The following is a 27,022-nucleotide window of genomic DNA, read 5'->3' on the forward strand; positions in this document are numbered from 1 at the left end:
TTTGTATGTTTTGTGCTTATTTCTGTGAATAACTACTTCATGCCAAAGATTGAGATATAATTGTATATACTATCACTTTGTCCTATCACTCCATTTTTATATGAATACGTGTATCTAGGACATCCAGGGTACTGTTTGAGCATGTTGCTAAGCAAGTGGCACGACTTGTTTATATAGATTAAAGCACGCTGCAACGAAAGGTTATATAAAATGTATGATGTGGTCGGCTTATGTTCTGTAGGATAGAGGTAAAATATCAGTCGTGGTTGTTAGCACCTCTACTAGATTTTGTCAATAGAGAGATCTATCTACAAAAGGCTTTAAGTGGATACAAGGATATCAGGTAGAACGATATCGGGTTTTGTTTACACAGAATTGTGTTCCAGATTCTGTTCTGAATATTTGAATTTGTCGTGACAGACTAAACAACAATTATAGTACTATCAGTTTTGTAAATAGTGACGAACAACAGTATTAACGAATTCAAAATGTAAAACGTTTAGCCTTGGACAAACGTCTAACTTCCGTTGTAATAAACATGTCAGGCTCCTCTGAAACTAATACCAAACCTGTACACATTAGTAATTAATGAAAATGTGTAATAGGGATATATTGGATGTCTGTCTTTTATACAGTAATCACTAGTTGAGTATTGCGGTAAGTTTTGTCTAGATCATGATCAGTTATGCAGGCATTGTATCATCCGCTTTTAGATTAACAGCTAAAACATGTATCAGTAAAGCAGTCTCTTTTGTATCGCCGTGATAATCCATAGTGGCTGTTTCAATTGTCAAAGGAGATTTATATTAGCGATAAAAGGGTCGAAATTCAACAGTTTGTTGAAGAGATACGTACACCGGACTGAAGCAAAATTATCACTATAACCAGGCTGTATCCCTGCAGTTTTTATTTGAATGACCTGTCAAAATGATACTTTGCCATTCAATAAATGAAATAATCTGATTTTCTGAGTCCAGAGTTGCTTTATCTATGTATTTAATAGTGAATATGCATTTTTGTTCTCACGATAGACTGCATTGATTCATTTTTGTTTAGTATATGTTATCAGCTAGAAACGAATCTATAAGTTGTTTGTTTTGGAAACAAAATGTCATGTACATAAAATTATCTAAAGAAAAGACATTTTCTTCATCTTATCATCTAAAAGCTCGTTATTGATTTAAAAACCGGTGAGATGTCACTTCAGTTGAGGCTTTTACTATTTGATCTTTGTCTTTGACAGTGTTTTCAATAATTTAGAACTCTCCACAGGCTTTGATGTTTGAATTACCTGAACTATGAAAGTGTCTTTCCTGCAGGTAAATCAACAAAAATGTTTACAGCATAACTCCGGGGTTGATTTTATGTCATTGAGCCTCTAGACGGAATATGGTATCATACAGGTGCATATATATGGTATCATATAGGTGCATATTATTAAGTTATTGACTTATGTTTCGGTCCATATGTGTTTTTACGGACCTGTAAAAATGATATTGACCGCGGCATACGTCTATAATTGTTATATTATATGCCCTTCTCAAATGCATTCATTTGTCTGGCCCATATTTCATACATATAAGAAAAAGTGATATCACAAAAGTCTTTATCACTTTGCAGGTCACTATCGCTTTTTGCGGACCCGCGCGTGCACTTATTTCGACCAATCAAATGAGCGCATTTGAGAAGGGTTTATGATATATATGGTAACATACAGGTATTTATATATGTATATATGGTATCATACAGCTGCATAGATATTAAACCAGACAAGGATAGTATTTGTGTAATTGACTGGTGTCTAGTACTATCTCTAGTCGTATGTTATTTTCTGCTACATACTTGCATGTTGAAGTGTCGTTATTGATTTCGAATCATGTGTCACAGGTTTTGACGATTGAATTGCATTATTTATGAGTGTCTTTACAATGCGCAAGCCAGTGAGAAAGATTGAAGGATTCCACTTTGCTATCCTTTCCCAATTCCAGTTTTCATTTAGCCTAAACTGATTTATTTGGATATGGTTTCTTTTAACAGCAATTTGACCCCTGATTTAATGGTTACAGAAATATTTAAACCCCACCCTAAGTGGTGGTAGTTTTGAGTCCTTATGTAAATGGAAGCTCTGCTTAAACCAGTGTTAGTAGTCACAAACAATACTTTATATTTCAGTGTCTCTAATTAACAGACGCGTTCATTTTGAGTCTGCTATTGTTTTGCTTGGTCCAAAGGATCTCCGAACTTCGTGCTTAATTTGGCCAATAGCACGACAGCATTCTGACACTGGTTTTGAAACCTGTTTTCTGGCTGCTAAATTATGTATTTTTTGTTTGTTTTGTTTTTATTGGGTTTAATGCCACGCCAACAATTTTACGTCTTATTGCGATTTTCCATTTTCTTATGGTTGTGGATGATCCAAGTTATTTCATCATCGGCAGACAGCTGGGAAAAACCACGTGCATTCCGTAAATCAGCTGAATGGCCGCCTCACATGGAAAACTCAAATGAAACTCAACCCTACATCGGTCTGGTTTATCATGTACAGTTACTGAACAGGCATTGTAAATGAAAATAAAAACAATATTAGTAAGTAATGTTATTGAAGGCTAAAACATGAACGTATGTGCAGTGTGTGATATGTGTAGAAAAGGTCCATGTTGTAAACACCTGAGGCCAAATAGAGAGATAATAACCTGATGAAGTTTATGTTTTCCCTTTAAAATGTTTCCATCGGACACTGATGTTCCCACTTATTGTCGTCGTTTGGCCAGTAAAGTTGATCGAGTAAAACGACGCATGTTACTTGATACATTTGTAACTACACAAGACTGAATAAACATTACAGTTACCTTTCTAACTAAATACATAATGTATACAGGAGTAGATTATCGGTTTATCATAATCCATATACATTGCAGTAGAACTGATTTACATTTGTATTTCTGTGTATGTTATAATGTATACATACACAAAATCATATGTATATTTAACAATGTGTGTCTGTGGTGATAAGGAGCCGTGACAGAGTGAGGATATAGATATGCAACAGTTCCTAGGTTAACCTCCTTAGAGGTGGTATTTCCTCTGGCTGTTCCAATGCGGTGCCTGTGGTTTTTCCATTTCTTTTATTTTTGCGTATGTATATTACTTTTTATAATGGCAGTCATTTGTGTTTATGTGTAAATGTGTTAAGTTGCTTCGCACGTGTATTCATTAATGCAAGCTTCAATTTCAAAGGAGAGTACTGTATGTGCAGAGACAGAAGTGGTTGAGTGAGTGTGTGAGTTATTTAGTTAGTTAGTTTTTAGTTAGTAAGTTAGCTAGTTAGTTCTACTTAATTGCTCTTTTCTGCTCTAATAAGTTAGTTAGTCCGATAGAAAGAAGTAAGTTAGTTTATTAGTTGGGTTTTATTGATTAAGCTAGCTAGTTAACTGTTCTGCTCTGCCCTTTTCGAGTTAGTTCGCTAGCTAGTTAGATGGTTCGTTTGTTAGTTAGTTTGAAACTCTTTGATTCATGCACTTGTAATTACAATACCTTGCGACAAGGATATAGGATTTACGAAATTAAGAAAACATGGCAGATAATCTTCAGATAATCTTCAGATTAGGTATCAACACCACACTAACTATTAACAGAACAACATGCAGTTGGACAAAACAACAGCAACAATATATCAAACGCTTTACTTCGTCCGTGTTACAAATATAACTAAAGACAAACAAACGTATTACGTTAGCGCCAGGCTGCACGTAGCAGGTAAACAAATTCATGATATATTCGGACAAAAGAGAAAAAGTGAAAAAAAACATAGCAGGGTTAGACTGAGCAACTTAAATATATAGCCTGTGCTTTATAAAGCGATGTACTGTCTTAATGTAAAATAATAATCTATTAACATTATGGATGAGAAAAAGAAATTTTCATTCTGACGTAAGTGTAAAATTTAAAAGCGTAAAACTCTTTTAAAAAACGGTGTAGCACATCCCAAAACAAATTGTAAAATTCTAACGACACTTATTGCTAGTTACATTTTGATTAAAAGTTCATTCCAACATCTACTTCGTGTTCAATTATCACTGCAAATCAAATTAAGAAGAAACACTATTATCCACTGATCACCAGAGTGAAGTTATGCAACGAGGAAGAAACTAATATGATATATAGAATATGCTTGTTGAAGGATATTGTTCAAATAACTATATAAAATAATGTCACTATTTAAAAAAGTCAGTTCAGTTGTATGGCTTTTTGGATAGTACATTGGTAGCAAATATCGTATTTACGTTAGGTGTTGCATGCGAACATGCTTATGGAATCGTTTATATGAACAAGTTCGTATCAGACAAGCAAATTACACATAATTTCAAAGGAAGCAACTGGTTGCGCGTTTCTTTTTTCAGACATTTTTATCAAAGCATCTGTCCAATGTCTGACAGACCCTTCCTAAGTTCTGCTACCTCAGCTGATGTCAGTGAATGACCCAACTTCTGTAGTTCTCCCAAAAGATCCACCATAGGACAATTCTTAACTGTAAGACATTTGAAGATCGCGTTGACCTTGATTGAAGTACCAGTGCAATGGTATCTGTCTGCGAGTGCTACCTTGATACCAGGACCACCGACTGGTTCGCATACACAGCAACCAACATTGCGATAGCCAGATCTACATTTGGGGTAGCAAAGTGCACCATATTTATCCTCATTACTCCGACAGATTTGTCGCTGCGCCAATGTTACTTTTATACCAACGCCAACTTTTCTGCAAGTACAGCCATCGTCGTGGTAACCTGATCTGCATTTTCCACAGCATCCCCATAACGTGCAGCAACACCCTTTCCCATAGATATGTGCGTCGTCCAAGAACTTGTTCCATCATCACGTAGTCCGGATGGGCATGGGCTTTTATCTGGGATGCGACCAACTCCTCTTCCATACGGATCCTTCCAACAGCTTGTTCCGTCATCCCTCATTCCTGCTGGACAGGGAAGTTTTGATGGTTTTTCCAACGTCGCCACGCATTCTCCTTTGAACAGAAAGAAATTATTTATTAGTAGCGAAAATGCTATAGTTTCATACTTTGCAAGAATATTACGCAACTAAACCAAATAGTAGGAGATTCGATTTGACTGAGTCTGTCCATTGGATGTTACTAAATTTGCAACACCATTCATGCTCCCCTAACACTTGTATAGGTGGTGTTCTATTATACAGACACACTGATTGGGATTGGACTAAATGATCCAAAGTGACCAGAAAATATAACAACACAGAGTACAAGAGATTTTAAGAGCGTCACCCTTTTGCTTTAGGTACAAAAATTCTATAGAAAGTACCTTAAATTTGAAAAACTGTAGCAAATTTGTGCTGTTGAAGTATGTTTTTGGAGTTGATCAAAAAGCAACACTAAAGCATTCAATAAAAGTAAACGATGCATTTATGTACACAAATGATGTTGCAAAGAATCGAAACTCAGTTAGCAATTTGCAGCGTCCGATGATATGTGATGGAAAAAAATAACATTTCAAACAATATCGCCAAAAAGATTTGTTCTAGCCAATTAAACTACAAAGCACTAAAAGCAGCGTTTCAGAGAAATAATACGGATGGATTAAAAGTTTTATTAAGTGAGAAAATCAACAATCGAGCTCGAGTTACAAACAGAATATCAATAATAAAAAGTATAGAGGAATTCTTTAAATAAAAAATGAATACATAAACAAACTCAGTTAACAGTTCAACGTTTATACAAATAGCAATAATCAGACTTCAAAAGCGCTTAGTTATAAAGTTTTACATTGATGCCGTACGTGTATGTACTGTCTCGTTGTGCATTAGGTAATTTTTAAATTGATATATGTATTATTCTGTTATAATCCCACATTAAAATTAAAAACTAATAACCTTATAGAAGAGATTTTATTTTATGATGCGCTTTTTTACAGATGTAATTCCATTATAATCATACATTAAATTTGAATACAACGTTTATTCATATTCAAGGGGAAAAAACGTTATAATTCGAATTACAAGTGTTATTTCCTTATACTTCAGTACATGTTTTCATTTGACTTATATTTTTACGATAACTTGCGGCAATATACATCATAATACTAGTTTTCTGAAATCGTCCAAAATCTTCAATGTTACTTTAAAAATACTATACATAACGTCGCGTTTTAGCCCTGGGGGGTGGGGAAAGAAAATTGGTCCTACTGAAAAAAAAAACGAAATCGGTGACATATATTTCTTCTTAATCAAACGCAAGTAAATATATTTGCGCATTTACGATTGAAATTTAAACACAATTCCTCGACTTGAAAAAAAAAGTTTTACTGAAAAACGGACATTTTTCAGCAGAACTCTACGTTACGCTTTATGTATGTCTAACGCTTTAATACGTCATAATCTTAAAGTACGTCATAGATCATTCACAAAATTTTTATCATAGGAAAAGAAATTTCTTATATTTTAAAAACATGTTAATTTCATTCGTGTCCGCTTCCACCTAAAACAGAGATATGCTGAAAATCGTGGAAAAACAGTGAAATTGACGTCAAAAAATGACGCCCAAAAGGTGCCGTTAGTGGCCAAGTTTGACAGCGTACCAAACAAATGTGGCATGGATTAAAGCCAAACGGAAAACGGGAATAAATCAGAAATATGCTCTTTTTTCCTTAGTTCAATTTTCATAGATCTGTCTAAAAATAAATAAAGGTCGCACACCACCTTAAGTGGAATTCTTTTAAACATTTACATTACATAAGGTCCAAGGAAATATACTATTTTATTAACACGACACTAACAGTCAGCTGTAGTTAACAAAATTATAACGAGAAACTTCAGTTCATCCACTGTAAAAGCATTTTCGAAATGATATTACGAAAATACATTTTGATGCTGATACATCAAGTTCCTGATTTACACGTGTAGACGAAATTAGTCCCCGTCAGGTCAGTTCCTTACAAACGAAACAGTTACCATAGAAACGCGTTGGGAAGACAACTATACAAAAAACCTCGAAACACAATAACCAATTGTTAAATGGCTGACCAATTAAATTTGCAGTTTTATCACTAAGCCTATCTTAGAAAAAAACGTTTAATTGACAGTTCTAAAAAATATTGGTCGTCATTGCCAATATCCAAAAAACTTACGGAGTTTGTAATTTCATCTTAATAAAAATTAGGTAATTATACACATATATCTTGTTGCAGAAGTGCATTTAGATTATTTTGAATGTTACTGACTCGTATCAAATTTAGCAAAATACTTGCAAATTTTATTATCATAACTATGTAACTGTTAAAAGAGCGTTTAGATAATGGTAATATTCAGAAGCTGATTGAAGCTGTTCATTAAAGTTATAATAATTCATATGTAGGTAAAAAAATGCTCCGAAATGAGAACATGCTTCAAATGGCTTGTTATTGTATAAAACAGAATCCATTTACACAAATAAACATTGCTGTTGTGTAGAATTTTTAAAGTAAATGTATGATCGGAATGTCCAGTTTTATTTGATTAACAACAATATAATGGCAAACTTGTCATCTGTCGATTGCTTATGTACATTGAAAGAAATATAAATTCATCCTTTACATAGAGAATTCCCTAAGCCCTCTTTCCACATGGGAAGCAATCTGTTTTTAGAGTGAAATGATTGAGTGAACACCATTTGTCAATCCTAATCATGTCCATGTTATATCAATGCAATGGAAAAGTAAGCTATGAAATGTTAAATGCTATGCAGGATAAAGGAGCATCTAACAGTCCTGAAATTGATTTCTTTGACTTTCTCATATTTCTATATAGTTTTCCCATACGCAGATATATGGGTAGCAGAGACTGTCCTCTTTCCAGCAGTAGCCTTTTCAACATATTTTACCTTGTGAAACTCTGTGAGTTTCGACTTTTTTACAAAGAAATTTCTGTTTGTTGACAAATTCCACAACAACAAATGTCACAATTTCCCCAGGGGCATTAATTGATTTGATCTATACAGTTTCACTTCACTTCAGGCTGCTAATCCATGTATCATTTATGCATGATTTTTCATGCATATCTATAGGTAAAATGTGCATGGTTTGCATGAGGTACGAGGTCAACATTCACCTAAACCGATAATAAAGTCATAGCGAAGTTATATCCAGTTTGTCCAAATATTTCACCCGAGGTCATTTTCTTGAGTTCATATATCTCTTTTTCAGAAAATGATACTTTAGTGTTTTGTTTTTCTTTTTTCAGACTGTGTACTTTGAGCAGGTTAACTACACATATATCTAAAATAGGTAGTGTCTAACTGAAATTTGTATTTCAGATCACTTTACATATTGCTTTATGATTTTGATCATATCATTTCAGGTACTGAAAAACACATAGAGTAACGGAGGCAGTTATCGACCTATCAGACATATCTGTAATACAGATAAATAGATTAACTGTAAAAAGTAAAAATACAATTTATGCTTTTTGTGTGTAACATTATAAATATTTAAGACATATGATTTCTTATTTTTTGCAATTTTATTTAGAATACTACGAGTGTATAATAAGTACGATTACAAGCTTTTCGGCACACCGTACAAGCCGGATCAGTAATTTTAATTGATATTCAGTATCGGTCATAAAATAATCTCCACCACAGTGAGTCTGGCACAAAGTCAAAACGAGAAATAAAGTATATCAGACATCTTACATGGCATCCACGCCTCTTTTCTTGTTAATCAGATACTGAGTTTGTCCGATATGCATTTGTCAGTTACTTTACCAGTCATTCTCAGTTTCCAGACATTCAGTTTACCAGTAACTCAGCGTTTAAATAGTAAGTTAGTCAATTAAGTTACCAGGTATTCAGTTCGCTATTATTATTCCTAGACATTCATTTTTAAAATCAATTCAATCAAAGTTATTTGTTAAACTTTACTATAATGACAATTAGAATGCATAAGTTGAATGTTCTTCAATCAATGAAGTTTCATTAAGACAACAAGAATGTTAACTTTGAGCGAAATAGCCCATTCTATAAATTTGTTTTCTTTTGTTAGTCGTTAGGAAAGCGGAATTTATATTTTTATCATTTTTTATCAATTACAAATAACACTTGATTTTACATTTCTCCATGATTGTATGATCATGACCTTTAGAAAACAAATGTAAATACATTACTAGTATTCCATAAATGCCTTAAATCTTAATCAAGAATGAAACATAGTATATCTTACCAAGTGCCGTCTCGAACATCAAACCAACAAAACAAAGAGCTAATTGAACCTGAAACATAGTTTATCTTAATGTATGTTACAAAATCATTTAAAATACTAATCGCTTTGTCGCCGGTTATCTTTATATAGCAGAAATTGTGCCGGCGCACCTGTCCTAAATGGTATGTAATAACAACACATTGCTTTGTAAATATGCATACTGAAGCCCGTCCATTTAGAGTATGGAAACGCTTAGCCATGAATGTTAAGCAATGACTCATAGCATGGCTTACATTTTTGATAAGCTGTTCCTATTTCGCTCGTAACTGAGGTTACATAACAATCTATGTCGGTCTATTTGACCATGTCCATAATGCCGACAAACAGTTTTCCAGAAAATAAGGACCATTTAATGAACAACTTTTCAGCTTCATAATTCGGTATGGAATAATAACAACTGATTTTCTAGGGTATGCAAATATTTGTGGGGCACATCAATTTAATTATTTTAATGAGTAAAATAGTTAATAAAGTCTAAGAGAAGATTCTTTGCAAGCGAGTTCAACCAAGAAAAATAAAATTGTATACATGTATCTTCAGTTACAAGTCCATACTGCAGAAAATTACAGATGTTGAGGCAACTTGAGTAATCAAAACACTCGTAATTTGCTAGACCTTATGCAAACTTATGGTACTGTTTAATTGTATCTACAGTTGTACTTCCATATTTTCCATATTAACATTTTATTAAAATTAAGAATAAAATTGTTGTATTGTTAAGGAGGGCTGTTTGAATAAATGAGGCTACAAAACAAAATCCAGTTATGTTTTATCCAGATGATATCTTTGTTTAGATTGCTTGCGGAAATACTTGTAAAACCAAGTCAAATAGGGCCTAAATACCAAAAAATGTTCAGAATAAACTCTTAAAGAGTCATGCATCTACTTGCAAATAAGATTAACCTTGTTTGTAAAACAAAAATATTTGTAATACCAGGAAGAAGGTTTAGAACAGGATTAGCATGTGAAGGCCACTGTTCAATGTGTGTTACAAAAAAGAACAAAATATTGTTACATGTTTTTGACAGTCCAGTAGAACTTTAACGGAACCTTGCAGTGCAATAATATTACATACAAGGTACTTTTGGTGTTTCCTATTCTTTTAGATTCAGTTTATAAGAGTGACACCATGTCATCTTTAGGGAATATTCTTTATTAAAGAAAATTCAAAATCGTTACATTTTAAAGTTTTCTTTGAACGAAACTATAAATAACCTAGTAGTTGCGTTTATATAAGGTAAAACATACTCAATATGTGATGATTTTCGCTCCTTGGCCATTGGGCATTTTTCCATTTATAGAAATTCAAACGGCTGCCATTAAAACGTAATTTATGTTTAATATTCTGCTAATTATACACGAACGACAAAGTTATGTTTATTTGCAAAGGTATGATTTGTATAGTAAGACCAAACACTTAAAACAAAATGTTTTAGAAAAACACACAAAAGAAACGTTGAAAATATGCACTACAACAAAAAAGACAACTTTTAATATACAAATATAAACATCACTACAATCTTACGATTTAAGAGCGTAACTGAAATTGAAGAGGATATATTTCTAAGAGGAAATAACATTTTATGATGAAAAATCCCTAGTAGCTGTGGCGGGATTCGAACCCGGATCGCTCGTGTGAAAGGCCAGTTCTCTAACCCCTTAGCCAAAGAGTCGACTCCCTTACGCTTTTGTCAGGGATAGTTTTGTTTCTTTTTCATCTTCCAAGCGACGCGTAAGCGACAGAAACAATGTTACTGACCTTTTGTAACATCAGAAGCAGACTATTTCTACGTTACCAGATTCAAATTACCGTAAGCTATGTACATTGCACTGAACTGAAAATGCACCAATGTACCTTAGTAAACGATTTAATTTGTCTATTTGATATCTTTAACAGTGGTAAAAAAACTTTCTTTAACATCGTCCGGTCTTAAAGCACAATCTATGTAACGGCGATTTCGAGTCATATATAAACTGGGTATCCTGTTATGCTCCAATAAAAGTTAAAACATCCACTGAAGTTTAACAAGAACCTTTGTTAGGACGGATTACACCAAACCGGAAGTGACTACTCAGTGTTACATGTGAAGTAGTCCAAAGTGTAGTTCCATGCTATGGATGAAATCTGGTATAATGAGTGACTTGAGGAGGTGACAGTTAAATTTTTGGCTTATGTTTATTGCTTATTGTATTGAGAATAGATCTAGACCATTTTCATTGTAAATTTCCTGGAATAAGTTTTATTCTTTGCGAAAAATGTCTACCTACGCGTAATTGGTAAACGGCTGTTTTCATGGGGGCATTTTTAGAGGGTGATGTTTCTCAGAACAGATTATTTTTCTTATATACAACATAACATGTCAATATTTTTCTATTTTTGATAAGAAGACATGTTATACTAAATGACCATATATGGTTTTCATATCATTGAAATGCTCTAAAGTGCTGAAAATGAGGTCTGAATGTTTTGTTATTAATATGAAATAAATAAGGAATTGAATTGGTAGAATGTAACCTGTGATGCAAATTTCTCCTATAGCCACACTGATTTTCTTTATAATAAATCGGCTGTGCCAATGACATTGATAACGTAAAGTCTATTTTACATAGTTTACATGTTTATGAATACACTAGTTTAAATATTTTTTGTAGTTCTGAAATATTTACATTTCAAGTTGGTAAATATCTTATTCCTGCTATAATACACTAATAATCCAAATATAGAAGGCGCATATCGAGATCGGAGGTGTGTCTCGTTCGAGGCGGGGCTTGTCAGGTCGATTAGTTAAATAAAGGTTACTGATTGCCTATCTGTTTGGTGCCTGCCAATGTAAAAGAAGGAACCGGAATTGCCTTCACATTACTCTAAGCAGCTCTTACTTTATATCTAAAAGGTAACTATATATCTTATATTTTCTTCAAAAGTGTCCTTTACGATTAAAGCAAATACCACCCATGGTAATATAGCTGCATGTTTGTCCCTGTAAATTCTCTGATAAAAACATCTGCTAGTTCTCTTACACTTATCAAACAGTAGCGTCCACTCTTCAGTATCATCAGTTTTGTGAAAAGGCCTTTTCCATTTTTAGATGTAATTCATGGAAATTTATTAACACATTGATTACATTTAAAACGATATTGAGCGTTTCACTGTTGGATTTACCAGCTATGCACTACACTGTTTCAGTAGTACTGATGAATTACAAAGTTACGGCAATTTTTTAAGTTATAGAGACTTAAAGTCTAAGCCAAAGTTTCGGATTTGAGGAATGTTGGTTTTATTATACAGACCCAGATTGATATTGCTGGGCTCGGTGCTTAAAGGAATTCTATTCTTTTATAGTATATATGTTTAATAAATGCCCTTAAAAGAATAGCTAGTATCTTTATTGTTGTTGCCTCTGTTCGAATCAGCTGATATATGTGTTACATAGTTATTTTGCTAACCACTTTCACAGGCATTGAGGTAACATATTGCCTTTCTTATCAAAAAACTTGGTGCTTTATCACTCACTAACCAAAATACCTTTCAAATGACAAGAAATCTTTTTCGCGTATCCAAAGCAACATAAAAACACATTGTAGTAGCTTAAAGCAGACCTCTATCACTTCAACATTATAACACCATTTTAGCACGATTCCTGTCAATCTTTTGACAGCTCTCGTTTATTTTACAAGGAGTTTCAATATTTTCGTGGAAAAGTTCGTGTTAAAACATCTAAATATATAACATATACATAATATTCATCCATCTCTTTGATATACACACGCTGCTTCAAGTCTTTTATCGCTTGCTCTTTAAATAATCGTCCAAAATATTATAAAGTTCTTGGACAAGTGCCAAATATCGTGGATGGTCACCTTGCGCATAGACTGTTATGTAGTTAGTGAGAAATGCTATACCAAGACCATTGTTTACATCCGCCAGTGCAATCTGACCGCCGTGACCCGGATGTCCAAACACTGGTTGTCTCTGAAGAAAAAATATTTAAAGAGGCACACACATATATACATAAAGGGAACAACACTCGTTTTAAAACAAAAAGCCACCTGTACATATATCTTATAAATATATCATAATATCCCGCGCGAAGAAAGAATCTGTAAATCATGTAATATGCAAAAACCTGAAACGGAGTTTCACTTCCTTCTTGTATGTCCTCATTATCGAGAATTAAGAGTTAAGTACTTCAAACCATATTATCTCCATTGGCCAACCCTTCAAAAATTTGATGCACTTATGTCAACTTCTTCCAGAAAGATTATTAACAACCTTGCAAAATTTATTTTCTTTGCAAACAAAAAACGTATTACGTCATGAACATATTGTATTATTCTGTTCATTCATAACTTTTGTTCTTCAGAAATGTATGAACTATTGCTCTCACTGCATATTGTTAGGTTAATTTCATAGCTATAAACACTGTATGATGTTTAATGCTTATAAAGTATATTGTATTGTATTGTATAAAATAATGAATAAAATTATTGATACAACTTAAAGTATTTAAAATTCATATAGAATTTTTATTATGTTGGTAACGTTTAAGAATGTTTTTCTACACATTTATTTATGTTTATAAGAATAACGGCAACATTGAATCACATATTTTTACTCTTCTCTTTACATTTACGATTACTAAGTAATGGAAGTACTGTCTCTGTTTTACAAAATGATATAAATATTTGGATGTTTTTGAAGCTTTATTACAGCAATCCGTATCAACACGATTTTATTTATTGTGAATGTCGTTCTATGTCGGACAGCGAATAAGTTCTAAACAGACTGTATGAAATTTATAATCAAACGAACTACAATATCATATTTCATTCATATGTTTAATCTCATTAGAGCCTTTTATTTCATTAAAGAAAATAGCCATACGTATCCGCATGTAAAAGTTTACAGTATGATGTAAAATTTAGTTACAGTATATAAGATTCACTTTGAATGAATGCGATTATAACAAAACAAGAACTGACGTATTTCACGCCTTACCTTTGGATTCTCCATTATTTGCATCCCTGTGCTACAAGAACCATTAAGTCCTGTAACTGAATCCACACCAGACACAATGGGCGTTCCTAGTTTATTAACAGTATTTTCTGAAAGCAGGCCCGCCCCTCCATTAGCTAGAATCCCGTATAGTTTTGCATACGCACGTGCAGTGCCGGAAGTGAAGACAGAAGAAACTGGCACCTAGCGTAGATCTGGGTTATTGTGCGTAAAGACAGACTGAAAAACAAATATTATACTGTATAAAAATTACCAATGCACATTTCAGTTTGTTAAACCACTCTAAAGTAAGCTACTGCTACGACAGGAATAATGTTTTTCCTCAAGATCTAACTTAAAGACAAAAGTAAGCTTTTTCTAACTCTGCACAAAACGTGAAATAATACCATGAATTATTGATTACTAGTATAATAATAGAATGTTTTCAATAATGAGATCAAAATGCATGTAAATCATTAAGGCCTAAATTGTACTTACTTGTACCTTTTTCGTCATCAATTGTGGAAAGAGAGATACAATTTTTATAGAAAAAAAAAGAATGGGGATCACTTACCTTTGAAAATTCCGCCACTGCTCTTGTAGATCTGGCAAACAAAGATCCCGGAAACAAGATGAAGGATCCATGCTGGTCGCAAACCCACTATGTTGGTTTTCTCATGGCACGGCTCATATACTTATTAGGTGATATGTCATATATTGCGTATTGTATTTGGTTGAAATGTGGGTGGGATATTATATAGCACCTGTCCAGGCTGTTGAAGTTGTGGCACAGCCGAAGAATGCTCTACTTTATATTTACTGTGCCAACGGCCATCTATTATATTATGGACCAGTGATAACTGGCAATTAAATTATTTGCAATTATAATATAGGCCATTAAAATGAATGAACTTACCATGGACATCGGCAATATCTTCTTTGAATATTTGAACTATGTCCCGACCTTTAGGGTCAGCCTTTTTGACTAATGTGTCTACATATGGACCGGACGATAACGAATGGTAACCGAAATTGGTACCTGAAGAAAGGAAAATTAAACGACCTTATCGTTTTAGATCTGTCTTAGGAGCTGTACTTTTTCACCTGTCTAAACCAGATGTGTACTGTAATAAACAATTCTCTTGGAGTCTTCAAAGACGATACTTTCTTCTCAAACACAAATTTGAAAATTCATATTATAATTATAAGTTATAGCTTAAGAAACAAATATATTAATGTTCGTATTTCCGATAAATAGTGCGCATCTAACCTGCTAGCCAAGATGTTTTCTGTCGTGCCAGTATTTTATCCACCTTTTCTGGATTGTCTTTGATATCTCGAACATGTATTGGTTCATCAAGTGTCACTAGACCTGCCTGAAATATTTCTAAGATATTTTCGTATAAGTAAGTACAGGTAGACTGAACATACTGCGTACTCTAATCAATTAATGTAGAAGAATATGTTTAGTTTCAGATCAAAAGGAAAAGTTTCATAACCGAATTAGTGATAAACATTAAGAATGATGTTAATTGTAATTGTTCTTTTTTTTTAACATCTGAATATAAGGCAAATGTATAAAAGGCGAATTAGTTATATTATTAGTGTATAAATGACGCACTATCCCCTTGTATTTGTGATTGTTTTGCTGTAGTTTCTTCTTTTCTTTTCCGAAGATGTGGGGCGTGTAGGAGGGTGGAGAGTGTGTAAGTAGGGGACTTTACAAACTTGTCTCATTGGACAATTATTTGATAGTCGTTAATTTTGGCTGTAGCAGTAACACCATAACTAAACCTTCAATTCTCTATTTTTGATAATGTAGAGTAGTTTTTGTCTTTCTGTTGAAGTTAAGAGAAACCTCATAACAATTCATTCTTTGAATAAATTATATCCATCGCTCCAATCAACAGGGCGTATTCCAAATTTTGGCAAAGTAGTAATTGCTTACAGGAATGAAATATTTATCGATGAGCACGTTATCACGTGGCAGTTCTCGGGATTCCAGATTTTGCAAATTCACAACGTTATAGATCTACTCTTTGTTTAAGAAAATATGAACACGTGTATGTATTCAGAAACCTTTATGTATATTATGAAGTAATATTATATTATTGTTTGGGAATAATACGTAGGACGGTTTCTGTTATTCTAAGACAGTCATTTACGTAAAATCGCATTGTTCCTACCTGATGACTAAGCAACATCTCAACCGTGATATTTCCTTTTTCCTGTTGTGCAAATTCTGGCCAATATTTGGCAACTGGACGGGCATAATCTAGATGACCTCTAAAATGAAATGAAAAAAAACAACGCTGTTTAAGGTAGTTGACCCTTTCTTTCATGCGACAATTTCTTAGTAAGTAAATTTTCGTCATCCTGTTGTGATAAGAGAAAATTATTTTGTCACAACAAATGTAGAATAATAAAATTACATACAGAGAAGAGGCAATCGACCGTAAACTGCTGACTGTTATCATAACGAATACACTTACCCCTTTCGTTGAAGTTTAATGCCTTTTTACAACTGCATTTAAGTAATGTTTGTCAAATATTATTATCAATATCACATACAAAGTGGCCTGCTTACGGCAATTATTAAATAACTATCTCGAAAAAGCGATTTCGTTGTAGTAACTAGTACGCTTGTAAATGTTAGAATATTCTACTGTTTCCCATGGGAATAATATCATTTCAATTTACGACTACAAGAAAAATATAATTTATAAGCATAATTAACCTACTAGGTGGTCCTTTTTGACGTGTTTAATGTGACTATTCGCATCTATACTTACTTTTCAACCATTTTAGCTACAACAATGGCTGCTACACCTTTAGATACCGAGTACGCAAGCGCTATTGTGTCACGGCTCCAAGGTATCTGAGCCTCAAGGTCGGCGTCACCACCCCACATATCAACTAATAGTTCACCCCTGTGGTAAACTGCAAATGCTATGCCAGGATTTCTGTCGAGTTCAACATTTTCCCTGAAAAAAAATGCCCTTTTGCAGAATAAAAAAATGGAATGAAATCACTCTGACAGACTGCTTGCCTTAGAGTAAGACAGACTTTGAAGAGTCATTTGGGATGAATCATTATTAAAAATGATGTTCCTGAATGCCTTTGTAGTTAAAAAATAGAAATATTTAGCAAATCCTTTTAGAGAATAGATAACACCAGATGTTTGAATAGCTGCATAAACTAAGTAAGATATGTGTAGTTTTTAACAAATATACTTCTGCTTTACCATAAATATTGATAGGTAATCTTAAAGGTGGCAGGTGTGCCATTTCGAATTTTGTCCCATTCGATATTTTTTGCATATTTGCTGAACCTTTTTGAAAGTTAATTCTTAAGTCTAACAATATATATGTGCAAATAGCTATACAGAAAGAAGCGAGGTTCTGTTGAACATGGATTCATAAATTTGAATCATTATGCGTGGAAACAGACTCGAACGCAGCAGTGCTTTCTGCATCAAAACGACAGTGAGGCTGGTGTGTTTAAACTGCTAAATATTCATGGATCGCAAACATATTTGCATGGGGTTTGATTGATATAAAAGCGTACTCAGATTACATTATAATACACAAACAAGTGTATGATATCAGCTGGCAGATACTGAAATTTTCGTGTTATGAAAAGCTGAGGTAAAAATGAAATGTCCATTTATTCTAGAGGTGACCACAAAGGTCTGAATACATAGAGTCATTTTGAAGCACATATTCTGCCATATAACAGAATAAAGCTAAAGTGCTTCTTTTAAAATGGAAATGTTTGAGTATCCGGGACGTTCTTACACGTAATTTACATAAAACCGACTCCCAGATTGTAAAATGTGTTAAGTATCATGTAAAGGGAAAACAGTATTTAACTCACTTTGTATACATAGCTGTAACGGTTCAAGTAAACTAGGGGCATACTGCTTTAAATCTTACCTGAACACGTCTGCAACTCGTTTAAATGCCGGGTGAACATATCCGTCCACATTCACTGGTAGTTTTGGTTCCAACAACGTCGAGGTGTAGGTATACAGAATTATCAAGATACAAAATATTACACTCTGTTTAACAAATCCCATTTTTTTGTGTTTAAAATGTACATGTAAATGTACTATGCCCCATACTTTGAGAAACGATATACTTGAGTAATCATGTACATCTGCAATATGTATACACGTCTTAAAGATATGAGCCGCTTTTTAAGTTATATTTGTTTTACAGTGTCATAAATTATGATTGTATATGCAATTAAATGATGAAAGTAGTGTAAATAAGTGGAAACTAGCTTAGAATTTTTAATACCATGCATATTATATATATCTTCAGATATTATACTGACTATATTAATTTATGATTTTTGATATTTGATTTGGTTCTTAGTGTATTTAAAGCAATGACTTGAAAATTGAAAAACATCTCAATTAAATAAGTCAAAGTTCCGCATACACGTTGAACAAGAAAAGCGTCCGAACCGAACCCGTTTTTGTCGCTGTCGTAGAATGAAGTGGATTCGTTCGATTTATAAACAGAGCGACGAATTTGAAATATATCTCAAAAAATTATGAAATTGCATGTAGGTCCTTGATGACAGTTTACCAGTTTTGTATTATCAAGAAAAAAATCAAGTCTGTTGGAAAAGTGTGTTCTTCTTCACATTTTCAGGCCGAATTCGGCTAGGAATTTAATTCGTACATGTTTCAATTTCGGTTTCGTTTACGTCCGAATTCCCGATAGCTGTTAATGCATTCTTATTAGTTCCATATCGGTATTTATGTATAAATAAACCTTAATTAATCACTATCAAATCTACAAGAAGATTCTTTGCAAGCAAATAACGCAACCAAGCAAAATATTGACACAACACACTGATGGATTTCACCAATGTTCCTGGCTGCCAGTAAATGATGTATTTTATTTTCGACGCATTATTGATTGTAGTAATTCATAGTGTTTGAATTTATACGTTTTATTTTTTTTTTGTTGGGATTAACGTCGCACCGACACAATTATAGGTCATATGGCGACTCTTGAATTTAGAAAGGCTTCATAGACAAACGTTAGAGATCACAGTAGGAGGGACTTTTAGATAAAGGCCAAATGCAGTCCTGGTTCTAACTAGTATTTCATATTTCAAAGAACTTGACAATGTAAATAAATCAACAATGTCGAATTTTGAGACCTTACAACCTCTAATTATTTAAGATTATGTCAAAGGAGCAAATGATAATACACGAAACATAAATATACAAGTACACACTGGTCTGACCGTACAAAACAAAGTAAAACTATTCAGGGAGAAGATAAGTCTACCATTTACATGATTTATTGAACGTACAAAACAAAGTAAAACTATTCAGCGAGAGGGTAAGTCTACCATTTTCATGATTTATTGAACGTACAAAACAAGGTAAAACTATTCAGCGAGAGGGTAAGTCTGCCATTTACATGATTTATTGAACGTACAAAACAAGGTAAAACTATTCAGCGAGAGGGTAAGTCTACCATTTACATGATTTATTGAACGTACAAAACAAAGTAAAACTATTCAGCGAGAGGGTAAGTCTACCATTTACATGATTTATTGAACGTACAAAACAAGGTAAAACTATTCAGCGAGAGGGTAAGTCTGCCATTTACATGATTTATTGAACGTACAAAACAAGGTAAAACTATTCAGCGAGAGGGTAAGTCTACCATTTACATGATTTATTGAACGTACAAAACAAAGTAAAACTATTCAGCGAGAGGGTAAGTCTACCATTTACATGATTTATTGAACGTACAAAACAAGGTAAAACTATTCAGAAGAAAAGGTAAGTCTGCCATTTAATTGCTGACAATTATTTCTGTACTTACGGGAATACATTTTTGTAATATGAGCCGTGCTATGGGAAAACCAACATAGTGGGTGTGCGACCAGCATGGATCCAGACCAGCCTGCGCATCCGCGCAGTCTGGTCAGGCTCCATGCTGTTTGCTTTTAAAGCCTATTGGAATTGGAGAAACTGTTAGCGAACAGCATGGATCCTGACCAGACTGCGCGGATGCGCAGGCTGGTCTGGATCCATGCTGGTCGCACACCCACTATGTTGGTTTTCCCATGGCACGGCTCATATGTAGTCTTACAACTTGGTTTAAAACACTCATAGTATAAATGTGATTATTTGTGGTAATGTACACTGAGTCTCATTTCTTCACTTCGTAGCATCGGCGGGAGGGAGAGGAACAGAAAACCGACTTAACATCAAGTGACATTTTCCAATCGGTATTTACCTTTCAACGGTTGCCTTTCTCCATATTGGTTGGCGCACAAATATCCTAGCAAAGATGCCAAAAATTTTGGCTATTACACCTCATCCAAATCAAGAGACCGCTTTCAGTAGGTTCATTTTAGATACTCCTTTGTTCGCATTCATAGCCAGAATATATATAGATGTGTGGTACTGTGTTCATATTCCTCAATTTAAATTTGACTGAAATTTAGGCTTAATCTATGAAATGCTACAAATCCTCTCTGTCTTATATATTTGTCAACCTTAATACAATCTGTAAATAATATAGCTTATACGACAACAATGAAATATATATACAAAGATTCAACAGTTTATATGCGTTATAAAGGAAATAAAATTTACAGCAAAGAAAATAAATAGCAGACTTGGTTTGATCGAGTCTATTAATGGTACCTAGATTTTTTTTAGATATTTGAATTACAAATAAGAATGTTGTCAGATATGGGCCCAGGTAGTGCTTATTGTTCTTAATGCTTCTAACCATTCTGATTTTACCATTTTAGTTTAGATCTTCGCTGACGTAGGATAAATTTTAAATTTTGGACATCTTTTAAATACATTTTGTAAAGAGCCTATTAAGTAATACTATTTCAAAATTTTAAATCAGCATAGCATACAAACGACTGTACCCTAGTGGGCGTTGTTCAAATCAGTAAACCTATAGTTCGTTTCTTTTCTTATCCATTTCTTCGATCAAGAAGATCAAGAAGAGAAAAGGTGCGTATATATTGCCATGCTCGCGTTGCTCGCTCAGCAAAATATTTGTTGTTTTGTTTACTTACTAATTTGTTGTTTTGTTTACTTACTAAATTAATAAAATTCTATTTGTGTCCCTACCCCCATATTTGTCTTTACCTTATTTCCTTAGGGGAGGGGCACTTTGCGTTGCGTTTACGCAAAGCCACCAAACCACAAGGACTGGCATTTTGCACGTCAATTACGCATTTGGTGTTTTACTTCGGATTTCATACAGCCAGGCAATAGTTTTGGCCCTTGGCTTTGCTGTCAAAAACATGCATTAAAAGTGTCTAAAAGTTTGTTAGACATGCAACCCAAAAGAACTGGACCGAGGATTATAAAACATAATTAGATTTAGTCAAAAATATGCATAGAAGTATGTATCGCATGCATCTCAAAAAATATTTGACTTAGAGTCATTAACTAATAAACCGTAAGAGGATTGTTATATATTTTACACAGTCGTATCAAGGAGCTTTTAAATTTATAAAAGCGTGCCTGAACATTATTGTTCATATCTGTACCACGGATCGTCGGCAATATCCTCCTGACCACTTTTGAACGTTCCATCTCCACTATTTGATTTTTGTTTTCTTCAGGCCCTTTAACATTTTGCAGCATTTGACTCTTTCCTTGATTTTCGATTCAAAACATAAAGTGTTATCCCATGTCTGCGTTCAACTCTGATTTTCAATCCATGAAATCACAACATACCAGCCAAACATTTTAATTATGTTACATTTATAATTTGACGTTATTGGCGTAATGCATGCACTTCACATTAATATTCGCCCAATTTAAGGAAAGGTAGCTTGAAGAAAAGGTACGTTGCGCATGTAAAATAGAAAAAGAGAAAAACTTGGACCGGATGAGGTTACATGACATTGCCATGGGGACTAGCATGTACTTATTATTTATCCAGAGACAATAAAATTTTGACATATATACTCAGTAGAATCTTTTCCCTAGTCTACATTATATCTATAGCGATTTCAATTATGTTTGATGATACATGAAGTATGGAATGGAGAGCACTTTTCCGGGTATTTACTGAATACCCCTCGTAATGTTCTTAAAAGTTGATGTTGCATATATCTTAAAGCACTGCTCCGCGGCAATTCAAATTCATTTGCGTGTATGCAACCCGTGATTACAATTGGTAACAGTTAAAGGCCACGCGCTACACGTTATTTTATAGTTCATAGTCAGGATTTTCATGCTTTTTAGTGACTATATTAGGTTAAAAGGTAGGACTGGAGCAGGTCTTTAAAACTATTTCACTTAGAGTCAACCGTGTACAGTGACAGGACATGGGGGTGCCAGTGTCCTTTTGGCACACATCTAGTGTCTAAATTTGGAGACACAATAAAATATTTAGCAGTAGATTGACTATAGTTCAACTTTGTTCATATCATCTTAACCTAATCTGTCCTGTTTCTGCTTAACAACTAAGTTTTAGCTCAATGCTCATATCTTTGCACACAACTTCCATTATGTTCGTGGAGAAGTTGATGTGGTTAAACATCTAAATAGTTAACAGATACATGATACATAGCTACCTATAAGATATACACACGCTGTTTTAAACCAAGTTATAATGACTTTTATTGTTTGCTCTTTAAATAATCGTCCAAACAATTATAAATTTCTTGGACAAGAGCCAAATATCGTGGATGGTCACCTTGCGCATAGACTGTTATGTAGTTAGTGAGAAATGCTATACCAAGACCATTGTTCAAGTCTGCTAGTGCAATCTGACCTCCGTGACCCGGATGTCCAAACACTGGTTGTCTCTGAAAAGAAAATATGTCTTACAAGTTTAAATAGGCATCAAACATTTTATGTATGTTATTAAACAATCATAAATATGATTTATGATTATGATATAGTGTACAGCTAAAATTCCTTCTATTTACGTAGCATTTCTATCATGTGACTAAAGCTTCTACACATTTTACAGGCTACATGATTACGTACTTTCAAAAACAAAACCTTCTATAGATATATTTTACAGGCTATATGATTAAGTACTTTCAAAAACAAAAGCTTCTACATATTTTACAGGCTACATGATTATGTACTTTCAAAAACAAAAGCTATGACATATTTTACAGGCTACATAATTACATACTTTCAAAATCAAAAAACCTTCTATAAATTTTATAGGCTACATAATTATGTACTTTCAAAAACAATTGTCATCACTGAAGTACTTATTTTTATTTAAATTTACTAATTACTAAAATCATTTTTTTTAATGACATCATTCTGTCTGTATTTTTAAGCAGTATTACAGCATTTCGTATCAAAAAGATTTTGTTCATTGCGAGTTTGGTTCTGGGCAGCAATATCTTTGAAACAGACCAAAATGTAATTCATTTAATAGGTCTAAGAGTCGAACCTATACAATTTAGGTCATACTGCGACTTTTCAAGCTTTTGATGACGGGAAAAGACCCCCTAAAGGTCTTCAAGGGAAATGTTTCGGTATGAACAGTCATCTGGGTAGAACCAACGACCTTGACAAGAAAATATAATGGCTATTCCATTGTTTCAGGAATTGGTTGGTATCTAGGTAGAACTATCAGCCTATACCGCGGGCATGCAGGGTGGTTTCCTTACATGAAAGAATATAATTCATACTCCTATAAAATACAAAATCATGTTTCATTGGTTTGCATGATGATATTAAAGCGCTATATTTCAGCCGAAACAATAGCCACACGTATTAGCTCCATGATTCAGAAACGCATTTGTAAAACGTTTGCAGTTTGGTATAAATTGAGTAGAATAAAATTAAGAAAAATGTTTTAAATGACTGAGATTAAAACAAAGCAAAAGGTCAAACAGCTGGTAAATTTCAAGCCTTACCTTTGGATTCTCCATTATGTGCATCCCTGTGCTATAGGACTCGTATAGTCCAGAAACTGCGTCCACACCAGACACTACAGACGTCCCTAGTTTATAAATAGCATTTTCTGACAACAAGCGATACTTCCCATCCGCCCCTCCGTTAGCAAGAATACCGTACAATTTAGCATACCCACGTGCGGTACCGGAAGTGAAAGCTGAAGACAATGGCACCTCACGTACGTCTGGGTTATTGTGCGTAAAGACCGACTGAAGTAGAAAATTTGTATACAAATCAAAACATCTTTACATATTTTAGTCAATACAAGTCTAAGCTACTTCAACACAATGAATGGAATACCTTTTACCATAACATAGAAGTGTTTGGCAATTTCTTCCTATCTGTACCCAAAATAAATAGTTATTTCATTAATTATTTGTCGTGATTAAATATGTTTAATTATGTGTTCATCTTCGTCAAAAATGCATGTATGAGCTATTGTACTATTTTCTTCAAAAATAGCGGCGAAATGACTAAGGGTGTTTTTTTTTTATTTCAAAGAAAGTATTGTGAGTTGCTTACTTGTGGCACTTCCGCTACAGCCTTCGTAGATCTGGCAATTAGAGAACCCGGAAACAAGATGAAGTTGGTAAAAATCTTAGCGTATTTAGGAACCGTGTAGGCTTTCAATAAAAACTTCCATTGAGGGTCTTGGTGAATTCGTGCCGCACGATAAAACTGATCTTTGGGCGTATTCATGAACATGTCAAGATCTGAATTTAAAAAAGGTATAGATCTATGTTTGCTTTGAACGTTGCACATCACTTTAATGTGTATAAACGCTGTCACTGTCTCTTTTCAAATTTATTTTACTTTACAAGTTCAGTCTATCCGGACATAAATATGATGGTCAAACAGCTAAACGGGTACAAATACACAAATAATGTTGTAATTGCGATACCTTGGATAATATTTGAATTACACGACTGAAATTTTCTCGATCACCTTTATTTCCATATGCTATTTGTTTTATTTTCAGCGTAGTCTAAACGAAATATACGAATATCATAGGTGACCGATTATAAATGTCTATGAGTGTATATTAGGCAAAGGTTACAAGGTTTTCGATACATTTGCCTATTTCATTTACGTAACTAGTATAATGGGCTATTAAATCATGAGCCATTTGATTATTATACATTATTTTAAAGACCATTAAAATACGGACATTGAAATTAATGGCAATAATATTGTCATAAAATAAAAGATCGTACCGTGGACATCGGCAATATCTTCTCTGAATACTTGAACTATGTCTCGCCCTTTTGGGTCAGCCTTCTTGACCAATGTGTCTACATATGGACCGAATGATACCGAATGATAACCGAAATTGGTCCCTGAAAAACGAAAAACAACACTGAGATGAAGTCTGGGCGACTTTTTACGGCCGCCACACAGCACTTAACACCCGCTGTTGTGAAGTACATAAAATCTGGAAAGCAGAGATATAGAGGATATTGCATGTGTGTCTTTTCATACTGAATTTATTATACGAGTTGAATAAAATGAAAAATATACGAGGCTCGGCCGAGCATTTTATCAATTTTATTCAACGAATTTAATAAATTAAGTATGGAAAGTCACAAATGTAATATTCTTTTATCACATGTAAGTCTTTCCTGTCGAAACATCAAAAATTCTACTTTCTTTTACTATATAAATAAGTCAACTCGACCAACGTTTTCAATTACTATAAACGACGTCAACGTCAAAACTTTATTACACTGGTGTATTATCGTTTTTATTTAATGGCTTTATTACCCTCCCGCGACGTCAAACGTGTGATAGTAAGAGGTTAATATACGACTGGGTTGTGCCTTCTTGCCATAATGGCGCACCTAGCGTTATAATTGCCCGAGGGCCATTATGAAAGTAGGTGTGCCATTATGGCTAGAGGGCACAACCAGTCGTTTATTGGCCTTTTTATTATATACGTTCGCTTCATATTTAACTTGGTATTTTCATTTCACATATTTTCAAAAACTTAAAATCATTATTTGTATTGCTTTTTATCAACAATGTCATTAATATTTGACAATCGATCTGAAAATGATTCAGCGCCCTTTCAGCCGCCATAAGGAGGACAAAACCCCCCTTTGCTTTTTATAAGGATTCAAAAGGGAAGACATCGTAATACACTTTAAGATTTATCATTTTATTTATAGAAAAAGATGTCTTGAAGATAATTATAATTAACGATTATAATATGGATAATTGATGTACTTACTCTGTTATATATAATTATTTATTATGTATGTTATGTATATATGTAGAAATGAAAATTATATGCAATAAAATATGATTAAACTAAACTTATACTTATTTAGGCAAATACAAAATAGTAGCGTACTTACTTTTGACTGTGATAATAATCCGATGCACAAGTTTTCTTTCCGGTGAGAAGTTTTGCTACAACTTCATTATATTTCGGCCTAGGCCATACAACACTCTTGTTATTTTTCTCTATGTTTTTAAATAAATTAATTGTAAACTTTTGTTCATTAGACATGCCAATCTGTGCCTGTGCCATTTGTCTAACACTGAACATGTCAGAATGAAAAACTACAGTATAATTTATTGTTTAACAGTAAATGTGATTTTACATTTATGCACATGTAAGGGGAAATCTGTCCTGAATATAATTTCAAATTTTTGTTTTAAGAATACAGCTTCAAATTGTTAGTCATATACCTTTTTACTCTCTCGGTGTTGACGGTAGAAAATGTCATATTGATTGGATTGTGTATCTACGGTGTTCCGTTTGGACAATCGTGACTTTTTATTTAATACTAAACGGCGATGCACGATGATACGATGACGAAAATGC

General features: G+C 33.7%; 3 protein-coding genes across 3 annotated transcripts; all 3 read right to left on the reverse strand.

Moving 5' to 3' along the window:
- Positions 1-3,667: 3,667 nt before the first annotated feature.
- LOC128549163 (uncharacterized) lies at positions 3,668-9,345 on the reverse strand. Its single transcript, XM_053525591.1, has 2 exons — positions 9,221-9,345; positions 3,668-5,022 (listed from the first exon to the last, which is right to left on the reverse strand). Exons 1-2 carry the CDS (start codon positions 9,276-9,278, stop codon positions 4,739-4,741), a joined length of 342 nt encoding a protein of 113 aa, XP_053381566.1. The 5' UTR covers positions 9,279-9,345; the 3' UTR covers positions 3,668-4,738.
- A 1,216-nt stretch (positions 9,346-10,561) lies between these two features.
- On the reverse strand, positions 10,562-18,356 carry LOC128549164 (beta-lactamase domain-containing protein 2-like). The gene is made up of 7 exons (XM_053525592.1): positions 18,191-18,356; positions 17,048-17,239; positions 16,442-16,541; positions 15,526-15,631; positions 15,172-15,294; positions 14,259-14,495; positions 10,562-13,232 (listed from the first exon to the last, which is right to left on the reverse strand). The coding sequence occupies exons 1-6, from the start codon at positions 18,331-18,333 to the stop codon at positions 14,476-14,478; spliced, it is 684 nt and encodes a 227-aa protein (XP_053381567.1). The 5' UTR covers positions 18,334-18,356; the 3' UTR covers positions 10,562-13,232; positions 14,259-14,475.
- Positions 18,357-19,691: 1,335 nt separating this feature from the next.
- LOC128549165 (beta-lactamase domain-containing protein 2-like) lies at positions 19,692-25,621 on the reverse strand. Its single transcript, XM_053525593.1, has 4 exons — positions 25,410-25,621; positions 24,718-24,908; positions 24,156-24,404; positions 19,692-23,078 (listed from the first exon to the last, which is right to left on the reverse strand). The coding sequence occupies exons 2-4, from the start codon at positions 24,898-24,900 to the stop codon at positions 22,890-22,892; spliced, it is 621 nt and encodes a 206-aa protein (XP_053381568.1). The 5' UTR covers positions 24,901-24,908; positions 25,410-25,621; the 3' UTR covers positions 19,692-22,889.
- Between the last annotated feature and the right edge of the window lie 1,401 nt (positions 25,622-27,022).

The sequence above is a fragment of the Mercenaria mercenaria genome, chromosome 15 (genome assembly GCF_021730395.1).
Source record: "Mercenaria mercenaria strain notata chromosome 15, MADL_Memer_1, whole genome shotgun sequence".
Taxonomy (NCBI): Eukaryota; Metazoa; Mollusca; class Bivalvia; order Venerida; family Veneridae; genus Mercenaria; species Mercenaria mercenaria.

What these genes read in the sequence shown, in the direction of transcription:
- LOC128549163 (XM_053525591.1), bottom strand. Translation starts at nt 9,278, where the DNA reads ATGTTTCAGGTTCAATTAGCTCTTTGTTTTGTTGGTTTGATGTTCGAG. An exon ending in GATGTTCGAGACGGCACTTG is followed by an intron (nt 5,023 to 9,220) that starts GTAAGATATACT and finishes TTCTGTTCAAAG; the next exon opens with GAGAATGCGTGGCGACGTTG.
- LOC128549164 (XM_053525592.1), bottom strand. Translation starts at nt 18,333, where the DNA reads ATGGGATTTGTTAAACAGAGTGTAATATTTTGTATCTTGATAATTCTG. An exon ending in GTAGCTAAAATGGTTGAAAA is followed by an intron (nt 16,542 to 17,047) that starts GTAAGTATAGAT and finishes ATTTCATTTTAG; the next exon opens with AGGTCATCTAGATTATGCCC. An exon ending in AGATGTTGCTTAGTCATCAG is followed by an intron (nt 15,632 to 16,441) that starts GTAGGAACAATG and finishes GAAATATTTCAG; the next exon opens with GCAGGTCTAGTGACACTTGA.
- LOC128549165 (XM_053525593.1), bottom strand. Translation starts at nt 24,900, where the DNA reads ATGTTCATGAATACGCCCAAAGATCAGTTTTATCGTGCGGCACGAATT. An exon ending in CTGTAGCGGAAGTGCCACAA is followed by an intron (nt 24,405 to 24,717) that starts GTAAGCAACTCA and finishes TTTCTACTTCAG; the next exon opens with TCGGTCTTTACGCACAATAA. An exon ending in ACATAATGGAGAATCCAAAG is followed by an intron (nt 23,079 to 24,155) that starts GTAAGGCTTGAA and finishes TTTTCTTTTCAG; the next exon opens with AGACAACCAGTGTTTGGACA.